At 38.7% G+C, this 12,551-nt stretch overlaps 1 protein-coding gene across 1 annotated transcript in view; it reads right to left on the bottom strand.

Moving 5' to 3' along the window:
* yjefn3 (YjeF N-terminal domain containing 3) overlaps positions 1 to 11,067 on the bottom strand; it is a 42,180-nt gene extending 31,113 nt beyond the window's left edge. Inside the window, exon 1 of the mRNA XM_079350280.1 lies at positions 10,571 to 11,067. Coding sequence (XP_079206406.1) covers positions 10,571 to 10,638 — 68 coding nt within the window. The 5' untranslated portion in view covers positions 10,639 to 11,067. The remainder of the gene's footprint in view (positions 1 to 10,570) is intronic.
* Positions 11,068 to 12,551: the final 1,484 nt, after the last annotated feature.

The raw sequence follows: 12,551 nt of genomic DNA, 5'->3' as shown, positions 1-12,551 counted from the left end.
TCAGAAAACAAAGCAGACATTTCATTTTAGACTGAGAGCAAGAATAGGCAGACTGGATTGGTTTGGGCTGAGAAAACAATTGTAAAGGACAAAACTTAAAAAAAAAAAAACATATACCATCCAACTTTTAGTACCTTACCTTCTCTCATATTCTCCCACCTCTCCCCTTCCCCTCGATGTGTTTGATCAACTTTCTCTGTGTAAACATCTCCCTGATTGTCTGAGGATCCATTTAGCTCTCCAAGTAGCCGCCTATATCACTGCATGCCTCTCTCAGCATCACAATTAATCTGCTGCCTCAAAAGCCACCAAGGAGTCTGTCCATCAAAGCATCCAGGAGGGAAGAATTCCTCTGCACCTCAACTCATTACAAGTACCAGAGGAAGAAAAATAGACCTTGAAATAGGAAGCCTGGGCTAAGAGACAATCTTGGTTGTTTGGGAAATACCACAAAATGCTAAATAGAGGCTTGTGTTCAACAGGGTGTAAAGGGAGGATTTGGGGGCTGCTTTGCCTTACACAACAAAATAATCTATTCTTTGATGATACTCTGTCCGTGTACCTTAAATGAGCTAAAAATAGCATAAAGATAATAAACTTGTATAGATTGTTGGCCTCAGTCTCATCTCCCTAAAGTCAATTTAGATTTTGTTATCCATCAGTGAACAGGGAAGACATGGTAAACAACAACACAGAGCCATTAAAAAGACAAGCTGAGTCATTTGCATAATCAGAATTTAGTGACAGTGTTCCTTGGATGGGAAACAAAATAAAGGCACAATCAGGATTCTGCAGAGCGAGACAGTGAACCCAATTACTGAGAGTTGGGAAAGCCTTCTTAGCTGCAGGCTCACAAAAACCACACACTCATGAAGACCATACACACATGAGCTGACAAATGTCCCTTTGTTAAAATCAGAAAACAGGATTGCATTAACAAAACAGAAGATTCTGCAAGCATAACTGACTTCATTCCTTCAAGTGCAGCCTTCTCCTGGCTTTTTTGCTTTTACTACCAAATTTCTTTTTCAACCATACAAAACAGGAACAGCCCAAGAGCCCGATATAGCATGCAATTTTATCACAAAAAAATGGCCCAATCGGGTCTCCTGTGATGAAAATTTCAAGAATATAAAACAATTTTACAACTTCCCTCCACCAAAACTGATCACCTGTCTATGTTTCAGTCAGGCAGACACCTTGCTGGGGGTGTAGGTTTTGTTTCTATGACAACTGGTACAGAGAATAGATGTGAGTGACAAGTGGTAATAGATGAGAGAGAAGTGAAGGATGGACAACAACTCCCTCTGGAGCTTATTATCAGCCCTTCTTTTTTCCTTCTCCTCCTTATCTCTTTTCCTTTCCTACTTTCATTTGGGGGATTTTTTTTTTCAACTCCCTGCATTGATTTTCCAGTTGAGAGAAGACAAGGGGAGTTGCTAGTGGGCATCGCTCCCATTCTGTCACCATGAGAACACCACTTTCTCAGTGCTCAGACCTCAAAATAGCAGTGACCCCTGTGAGCACATCGCCCACCCAGGTCAGAAGAACAAACCCGAGAGCAGGAAAAATTAAACTGAAGTGTCAGTTGTGGGAGAAGATGTTGTATCTTCAAGTAGATAGTTTGATGGAATGGCTGATTTTCTTTATTTACATCAGCTCATGGTGAGGCTGAGATTGCATTGTTTTTAACAGACACATGAGCTTTTTAACCAGTCGATGTGGATGATATCAATCCTAGGGCCGACAGATTTTACAGAGAAATGTAGAATCTGCACAGAAGTGTCCCAGAAGTGTTCTGTTATGTGTTTGCATTCCAAGTACTGACGAGTCACATATCAGCACGCTTAATCTGTAAAAACTGTGCGTGTGGAAAGCAAGAGAAATGGATCACATTTGCCATAACGCAATCCTGAAAAACTATTTGTGGTCACCTGATGATAATTTAGATTTAATATTATGAAGTGGTCTCTAAAAATGAAAGCGTAGCTTAAGGTCTTCTCAATAGCCACGAGAAAAAGTTTTTGTGGTGTAAGGTTTGTTAAACGTGATCCAATCTTGCTCTGAAGGCTGCCATGGCTGCACCAATTTTAAATCGAAATTTCAATTTCAATTTGAAATTTGAAATTTGATACATATTTAAAATTGGATGTGCCATTTTGTGGGGAGGAACCTAAAGTTGCTGTTTGAGAAATTCTGAGAGATTTCCAGTTTTGAGAGTCTGCATCCCGTTTGTTCTTGAATGACATCTGCCAGTGATTTATGCTGGCCACAAACTATAGGACCAAAACATGTGGAGTCTCCTACATTATAAACTTGTTTTCCAACTTTAAAATATTTTAGGGTTGGCCCAGCTATAGACACAGTCACTATACATTTAAAGTGGATATCAGTCTAATAGATAATGACAACATACAGAGTAGAAGTCATGAAATCCTTTACTGCAAACCAGTGTTTTAACCGGATGCTCCAAATTTGAGCTCCCAGAGGCAAAATCATCACTGATGAGGTTCCAGTGGAAATTAAATGTGGAAAAGTGATGTAATCTCAGAGCCAGTTGTGGGATTTATACAAGTTGGAAGCTGTGTTTGACAACAGAGTGAAATAGGATTATTTCCGATAAAGTGCATCCAACACACTCATTAGATGGTGTTTGAAAAAAAGTTTAGCCATTCGGCAAGTAAAGGTCATCCACTTCCACAAAACAAGTCTAATAGTATATCAACCTGAGTTTAAAAATATGTCCATCCACCTAAATCCAAGTTTACCAAAGTGCTCTACAATTACTCATAAAAACAAAAAAGCACAGACCAGTGTAAAAACAGATCAGTCTGCGTAGTGGTGTGACTTATTTTCTGAATATTACGGTTATATCAAAAACATCAGCTGTAGGCCTATATGTTTTTTTTCCCAGTGTTTGATATGTTAACACCCAAAACACATCTTGTTGTTTTGCACACCATCTGCCTTCAAGTGAATATAAACTAAAGCATAGTGCTGTTGGGCTGCTTGTGAACCTGTCGATAGGCCTATATTAGCTGTAATGTATAAGGTGCTATTGGGCCGCAGAAAAAATTGTTCCTACCTATATTTTCTTAGGCCTACCCAGTTATCAATTTCTGCCTACGCCACTGGATAGGACCCAGACATAGGAGGCCAGACTTTCTGCATGTCATTATTTATCAGTGTTTAAGTATGCAAACCCCACAGTGTTACAGACCAACGTTATCTCTCATGGTTTCTTTGTGAGCCTGATGATCCACCTGAGCCCTTATGGACAGGTCCAAGTAATAAACCCCCTATCTAGAGAAAAGAAGAAAAAAAACAGCCGGCCTCCTGAACAGAACAGGATATTTTTTTTACAAAACTAAAAAGATGTTATCCATTTTGAGGAGCTTCGTTCTTAATTTATGAAACTCCCCTCCCCCTACAGCTCCCTGTAAACAGGACAAATCTTGCTAATGCTAATAATTATTTCAAAACCTTCTTCAATGAGTGATGAACACAAATTGACAGCAGATGAATATAAGATGATTAAAGCTGCCTGGAAAACCCACAATCTCAGAGTGAACGAATGTTTGAGTTACATAAGTCTTCCTGATTGACAGTTTTGTCCGCTCTCTCCTTATAAGATCTGATGGATCAATGCTGTGTGCTTAAGCCACTCACATGAATGTGAGGGGACAAAAGGAGATACCTGCACATATAGAAACAGAGTAGGACACCACAGGCTGAAATTAATACAATAACATGAAAGCGGTTGGTTTATAGCTGCTTGGATAATAGCATATGAAATACTTTTATGACGCCTGTAAAATCTGGAGAGTTTATAACAGTGGATGATGCTCAAGTGATTCATTTTATTTATGTTAAGACAACAGAAAAGTAAGAGCGAAAGGAGCACCATACAAAAAAATCAGTTCTTCAAAAGCTCTGTGTTTGAAACAATCTGTATCTTCACACACACTGCCATTAACTCTTCTTTTTCTCAGCTCTCTTGTGCATGCCTTCTAGAAGATATTTGCTTAACAAATGATCTTTGAACTGCCAAAACAACATGACAAGGTCTGTCTACATGCATTAAAGGTGAATAATAATATCATCTACTTGCACACTTATCAGACATTATGCGCCTATTACAAATCTGCACTATCTGCAACCTTCGGCTCTTTCTGTTTATTCTATTTGAAACTGTCTAAAGTATATTTAATGTATGTGGACTACAGTTTAAATGCGTTAGTGTTTGAGTGTTAGTTTTTTGTGGTTCCATTTGTCTTGATTACTTTAAATAATTTAAATGGCTGTCACAATGAGCTGTAAGAATTAAGGATAAGGATAATCTTTATTGATCCCCCAATGGGGGAAATTTGGGAGGTTTCTTAAGGTTACTTAAAAGAAAAACACATTTTGTAAAGCACATTTTATTTTCATCTTCGTGTACATCATTCTTATTTCCATTAATTGTTCATTTCCTTAACTAATTTCATTGCTGAGATCTTAGGAGTAAACAACATCAATCCCAAGAAACATGAGTAGATAGATGATCGAATCCTCGAGAGAAAACTATTGCAATAACAGACATGCATTATCTTTATAGTCCTGCAAAAAAAAGGGTCAGAACAGAACCATTGATATATGCTGAAGAAGTTTAACAAAGCTTTTTGGATCAAACCGGTGGGGTATTCGCTTTTTTTCCACTGGTGTTGTTTTTACAAAGGTATTCTTTTTTTCTTTCTTTCCAAAGGTGACAGATAATGATTTGCCATAAATAGAAAAAGCAGCAGAGAAGGGGCAGAACAATGTACCACCTAAATCAAAACAGCAAAGATATCAGTTAAGAGGTCCATTTTAATCAGCACAATAGTTTAATTTATGGTTAATTGAGGCACAGTGTGGAGCTGCCAAATGAAATAACGGCCTGTCTCTAATAATAGCCTGCTGCTGTGAGTCAGATGAAAGCTCCTGTCATAACTGCAAGTTTCTCATACTTCAAAAATGGCAAAGGGCTCTGAAAGTAGATACTGAATCCCCTTCCTCACTAAGTATAATGGGCCAGCTTTAAAAACCAATCAAATTTAGTCAACAGATTTTTCTCTTGTGTATTCAGCTGCCACCAAAGAATCATATCAGCTCAATCTAGGACTTAATTGAATCAGTCTTACACACATTTACTGCATGTGTAAAGTCACAAACTCTCACACAGGAAAACATCCAAGGCCCTCTCTTTTCATCAGAATGCCTTAATCGTGATGACATGGTCATCTAGAACTGATAATGATATTGTTAATGATATTGCGTTTAATTCCAAATAGCATCTCAAAAGTAACACTTTTTTGGAGTCCAGAGATCGATCTTTTCTGTTCATACACACTTTAGCTGAAAGTGTTATTCTTGTAATTCTTTCTCAATCACAATTTGAGCTTCATTTCTTCTTCAGAGCACTGCACTACCTCTGTGTCTTTAATAAGACACTCAAAAGGAGTGTGGACTCCTCCCAGCAGCCCAGCACTTTGACCACCTATATTGTGTGTGTGCATTAAAAAAACAATAGTAGCCTGATTAATCACACATAGGGGATGAGGAGAGGGAAGGGGGCACTTGAATACAAGGTATAAGGAGTACTGGAAGGGCTTGGAAATTTTCTGGAAGGTCAATGTTTCAAAGACAAGATGAACCAAGCTGTCTTTCTCGAAGAAAGGGGAAAATAGATATTTTTTCACTGTGAATGTTATCTCAATAAATTTGGCACACAATTACTGGTGAAGTTTAATAACTGACACGTTCTGTATCTATTTCATCTCATCTTCTAAATAGCACAAAATTAGCTCTGCGAGACAGGGGGGCTGTTATTACAGTTGTTCTTACACACAATACAGCAATATAGAATAATCACTTTACAAAATGTGTCGTACTAAACATGATTGCTTAACTGTGTTTAAAAATATGGGCAAAAAAACACTTTGACTTGCAGCTAGAGCATAAAAAAGAACACAGCAAACTTGATTTTGATTGGCCAATTATGCATAGCAAAAAACTGCTATCCTTTGACAGATCACAGAAGAACAAACCCTTTCTAAGAGAAGCAGCAGACATGTAGCTCGGGACTCAGCTTTCAACCCAGGTTCTGAAAGAATAACTGTAATTATATCAGTCCACAGAAAGAGGTCGAGTTCATTTCACGTTGATCTGTTTACTGTGGGAAAAATAGAAAGGTGTGGAAAATAACGAAGGGAAAATGGAAAAAAGACGCTGAAACTGTACGCTATGACAGAGAAATCTACAAACTGAAGGTGGCACGTGAAGTAAACACACAATGAGAGTGTGACAAGACCAGCAACCTGCTCACTGAACATAATCCTCCACGTAGAGTCATGCACAGATCACTGCACATTAAGATCAATAAAAGACAGTGGTATGCAGTTCAGTATCAGCATTGCACACATAGATTATTGAACAAATTGTGGACCGGTTTAGAGTTAGATTGCAGAGTTGAAAATAAATGATGAACAATGGAGGAGTTCACAGCTGTTAAAAGTGTACGTTTTTGTGTAACTTTTTAACTTTGAAAAGTACCACAACTGAATTTGTTCATTTAAATCATCGAAGCTTAGTGTTTTAAGGCCTCAATGAGAAGATCCAAATCTAAAAATGTAAGGTACTAAAGGACATGTGATACAACTAAATTCAAAGAAGCTACTAGCAGCTTTTATCAACACAGTATTACATCTTACTTCTGACAAGTCAATAACTATATCTTAGAATTTGCGGGTGCCAGAGATGTCCAGGGAGCATGCCACCTCTGTCTAACACTCTGCTCAGACCTAAAAAACATCTTGTGCCAAAATTGGTACATTTTTTTTCCTCCTCTGTAAAACGGAGGAAGCATTTTGTTTCTCATCTCCTCTAATATCAACTAAAGCCCCTTAAAGAATTCTCAATAGGCCATAATGAGGAGGACACAGTCTTGACTCAGCCCTCCTCAAATGGCTCTCTTGTGTTTTTCATAAGCAAAGGCTGTTGTCTGGAGACTCATTTTATCCTGAATCAGCTGAGCTCAAAGACTGGGGAAGAAAATGCTATTAAAACTCGGGTAAAAGACATCACAGCCTCACCTGACAATTTATCATCATTAAAACTTGTCCCTGGTTTTCTTTTGTTTTTATGAAACTTAAATCTCAGTTTCAATCTTCAACCTGCTTTGCCTCTATTCTACCCACTCTCCCTCACACTCGACCCTTTCAAACTGAGCAAAATAGAGAACTTTTACATCCAATTTGACTTTAATGGTGGCTAAAACATTGCACTGCTCACAAATCATCTCCCCCCTCCATCCTCCATTGCTGTGTCCACCTCGCCGCCCCGATCATTAAATTCGGCCTATAAATAAATGCCTGAGCTGTCACACAAGAAAATGGGGGCTGTAGACTTGGGAATTGGTGGCAGGGAAGTGAAAGGAGGGAAGCGAGCCAAATGAATAACAATAAGCCCAATATGCGTTGCCAAGGCAGGAGAGACATGAAGGCTGGCAGCTCAAGTCAGACAGCCTGACACTCTGGTCGACAGGTAAGGCAGACCAGGTGGAAAGATGGCCGACTGAACTATATCAGAGCAGTGGAATATTTCTGAGTGCAGGTGACAGGGTCTCAGGTGTCAGCAGTGGAAGTGTTGTGAAATCGAAACACAGATCAGCGTCAGAAAGAGAGATGCAGATGGAGCAAAGAGTCTAATTAGATTCAACACAGCATCAAAGAAGGAATAAGCTTGAAAGGAATTACTCTAAAAAGTGACATAATGTGCAGGCAGGTGTTACACTATTTGTTGAGTCACTCTGAACAAAAAACGCCCCCCAGTACAGTTTCTAAATTCAGAGTGTCTCTGAAATGAACCAGGCTTTGAAGATATTTTCATCCTCTCTTGCTGGTTGGAGGACTTGATTTGCGGTTATATGAAAGAATGGAATAACAACTAAAGAAAAAGCAATAAAGGCAAGAGGATATTTTAGAAACAGTTGCCGTAAAATGTCTAAATCATATAAACAAACCTTTAGGGCATGTCTTTATCTTAACTTCAAAAACCAATAGGCAAGGGTGAAGCTTGATACAAGGTAAATCCCAGCCAAAAATGTATTTCACCATTTACAGGTCATCCACCTCCTCTGGCTTTTTATCTGCTGAACAACATCTGCAATTTCATTTGTTTCTTTTGGCTGCCTGAACATATACAAGGTTATGGTGTAAATGCTCTTTGCTTTCCAAGTATGGGTTGAGGACATTTCGTGCATCTTATTTGTTCAATCTGTTAAAGTGTATGGCAATAAATTGTGTTTAGAATTAGTTTTTGTCTTATTGTATAATAACAGCAGGACTGTCACATTATGTGAATTGCATGCACCAGTTTAAGAGGTTTGTTCTTGCCTCAAGCGAATCCATTTCTTACAATGTTTGTATCATTATTTTAATAAACGTCTTTTTTTCACACACTATTGAGCTCATATTCTCTACCTTTGTATTTATCATTTTACTCTTCTTTACTATAATTTTCTCCCACAGTTTTATGCATATTTGAATAATTAGGATCACCAGGTTGATTTAGAAAGTGAATAAATCATTAATGAATTACGCACAAGGTCACACAGGCACCTTATGTTTACATGTATGCACACAAACATGTGCTCTGGTAATGATGGAGCCTGTATAATTAGCTACCCATGTAGCAGTATATAGGGGCTATAATTGACCACCTTAATTGACTGGCAGAGGGCACCAATCAAGCTGCAGATCTGAGAGTGTGGGGATCAGGCTGAAGCCTCTCGGGTAGGGATTTATCTGCCAGCCTCTGCTGGTCACATTTCAGCACACATAGAGAAGAATGTTAATGCAGCCAGTGCAAAGGGAGTAATGCATGTTCTTAAAAAAAACCCTCCAATGACATGGAAACAGTAATGATGTGTGCTCAGAGATTGATGCATTTAAAGCGTGCATGTGTCTTTGTAGACACAGGCGAGTCCTAGAAAAGTTACAGTATGCATTATCATTCATATATCTTTAGGCACCATATGGCACCACACGGTGCCAGGTTCAGACGTCGATTCACAATAACCATCTGTTTGATCTAATTTAAGTGCATCTTCCTGTTTAAACAGCTCTACATGACGAAAGTGTTTCCTTCTCAATAATTAAAATACCTCCACATGAGGTCAGCAGGTCATGTATTGTTTCGGCAATCACATGGTTTTCTTTTTAACATGAAATTCAAATTCCTCAGAGGGTTTGTTCAAGATATGAGCCCGTGGCTATGTGTGCTATGTCTTTTTTTTTAAAATTTTATTTATATTTTTTAGTGCTTCACAGAAATAAAAGGTAACGTTACAACACTCGATTGATTTAACATTGCACTTATGACTGACAGTAAAAAAGAGAAAGGGATAAAAGTGGATGCTGCAGAACTACATATTTATGTCATGTCGTCCCTTCTTAGAGCCTGGTGACTGTAATACTCAAAATACTCAAAATGTAAGTCATCCTCCCACAGTTCATTTGGAGGTTCTGTGATAAAACCTCTCGTTTAAGAAGCCAATTGCGCCTTAAGTAAGTTGCACACAGTTATACAAAGCTGTCATCTCTTGGAGTGTTTTCTGTACGTTCTCTTTCATGCTGCATTTTATGTGTCACGATTACATCGCGGCAGCTAGAAGCTTTATTGTGTGTGCACATCAGGAAACCAGACTGTCCATTTAAACCGAATGTGGATCCAAATAAAGCACTCAATATGCACGTGTGCTGTGTTGCTGTTTGTGTCTGTGTAAAAGTTTGAATGCTCTCATAACGGCTTACTTATATTACGTCAGGCAGTTTACAAGTGCCACCCTCTTTGTTCCTTAAATTCACGTTTCATGTCTGGGACTACAGAGACAGTCATGGTCACAAATGCACCTCAGAACAACACGGTAAAACATCTCATTCACACAGATTAAAAAGCGTAACATGCTTGGCTTTAGAAGTCATATGTAGACCAAAAGAGCCTCATTTAACTCTGGCCCAGAAATTCAACAAACACTCATTGTAGTTCAGTCATAAGCGTGTAAGGAGGGAATAGAGCAATGGCAAACGATCCGGTTGGCAAAGTAGAGAGGGAATTCTCTGGGTTGGTCAAGGTATAGCTGAGGACATCATCCTAGCTACAGTCGTCATTATCACTTGTATGAATTGAGCATTTGGCAAGAAAGTTGACTAAAACAATTAATAGTTCTTAGTATTCCCTCCCCCGAGTCTTTTCCCTAACAGCTTGCTCAGATTCAAGCAGGCTGTGAGATTAATGTAAACCACAAGTCCCCATGAGAGGACTTCTCTTGGGTCCTCCGAGAAGATCTGCCTGTCTCTCTTGGGTGGTTCTCTTTACTGCCCTGTTCTTCAGTTTGAGAGGATTATGTGAATTTGTGAGGCCATTAATCAAAACCAGCTAAAGAGCCTGACAGCCAGGATGATTTAAAAGAGAGATGTAGAAGACACACAAGAGAGATCTGATATAATAGAAGTGAGGGCATGACATACAACAGTGAGCAGGTGCCTACCTGAGGTAACGCAGTGGTTCTATGGTTTCAGCTTCTGCCTCAGCCGAGCTGTGGTTCATCTTGTCCATCTTTTTTTTTTTTTTTTTTCACCCAGCAGGACTCGGAAAATACAAGAAAGGATGAGCTGTGCTGCTTGAAAGAAAGCACTTCCGCTCCTTGTGTGTCAGTCTGATTCAATAAGCACACTGTCTACCTCAATGCCTCGAAATAAACTGAGAATCTAAATGGGCTTTCTCCCATGTCCCTCTCTCTCTCTCTCTCTCTCTCTCTCTCTCTCACACAGACTCTCTGTCTGTGGCTCTTGATTGGTTCAGATAGTGGAAGGTAATTACTGGATGCTACACACACTCTCTGTATGTATTCCTCTCGTCTCTGTCTCTCTCCCACTGTGGAGCCGGCTCTCTCTCTAATAAAACCATCTGGCTCCGTGGATCAGCTGCAGCTCACCAGGAAAGACAGCCAATTAAGAATCAGCAGGCATGGTGCTCTCCGGCTGATTGGCTGAAGCTGCTGTAATAAGAGCTGTTCAGTCATCCACAATGCACCCCCACCACGACAACACGACATATTCACACGCATCGTCCTTCGTGGCAAAAGAAAAAAATCCCTTGATGTAGAATCTGGAGCAAGCATTACAATGATGAAACACTTGACTGCTCTCTGAATCACAAACACAAACACAAACACCTCACATTTGATGGTGGGAGGTAAATGAAGACCACAGCTGAGATAATAACACTACAGGAGCTGAGTGGTGCTATTTGTAGCTCCGACACAAATAAATGGAACAGAACCAAAGTGACATCAAAAAGTGGTTTTCTCATGCAGACTAACCATATAGATTTAGGGCAAGCATAAGGGGGAAAAAAGAACTTAATCATTAAAATGTAAATATAATGCACATACAAAGAGGGCGGAAATGTAGAGTAGTACCAATGGGAGAACCTGCAGGAGCCAAAGAATGCTCAGAAGTGGGTCATGGTGAGAAACAATAAGTCACCTTGTTCTCTAAAGGTCTCTCTCTTTTCTTGTCTTTGTTCCAGTTTGCTTCGTCTAAAAGGTTTCTCACCACTTCTTTCAACTCAACAAACAGGGTAACATCTGTAGTCTTTTTCTATGGATAAGGATGTAGACACGTGTAAACATACATACAGTACAAAGAATGAAGATTGAATTCCTGAGTTTTTTCTCGATCGCTTTGACAACATTTTCATAACACTGTAATGTGCTCTTAACTCTAAGTACATTTGTCACCACTGTTTAATAGGACAACAAAATTGTAATGCACGTTTGTAAAAATTCATTATTCAACCAAAACATTTCTTTCTTGTTTCAAAACTGAGTAATTATGTCAGCAAATTGGCCAATGCCCTGAAAATGAAAAGTTACATTTTCATTTTCTTTTTCCTTTTTGTCACCATGTCAGTCAACCTTTTTTACATCCATTTTGACACTAACCTTAATAAAAGGTTAATATATACTGGGAAAGATACTGTAAAAATACAGCAGTACACATAAAATATATATAAATCTATATGCAGAATAACTGTTTACGTAACATTGTGTGATACTGTATACAGAAAGTTCAGTATTTCAGCCCTTTGAGAATTGAGCCAAAGTAAATGAGAAAAAAACAACTTCAGGGCAACGGAGTGTTTTTGTTGGTGTATGCTGCCACCTAGGGAATTTAACAAATGATTGCAATTCAAAACAAGCAAACCACTGAGAACTAATGACTAACTCGGGCTATAGATAATTTAAGTTTGCTGATTGTCAATGGCAAAAAGTAACAGCAAGTGTTGACGTATGGCTGTTTTATCTTGATATTTTGGAATAAAAAATGAAAGGTTTTCTGTTTTCAATTACCAATCACATACTAATATTGAAAGCATTACCTGCAACTGTAAGTGTCTCAGTCAAAACTTTTAACATTGAAATTTCATTGTGAAAAAAAACATGTTTCAATTCAGTTGAATGTTTC

This window comes from Symphodus melops, assembly GCF_947650265.1.
Source record: "Symphodus melops genome assembly, chromosome: 8".
In the NCBI taxonomy this organism is placed as follows: Eukaryota; Metazoa; Chordata; class Actinopteri; order Labriformes; family Labridae; genus Symphodus; species Symphodus melops.
Note: the sequence above shows the minus strand (reverse complement) of the source record. Positions and strands in the feature narration are given on the sequence as shown.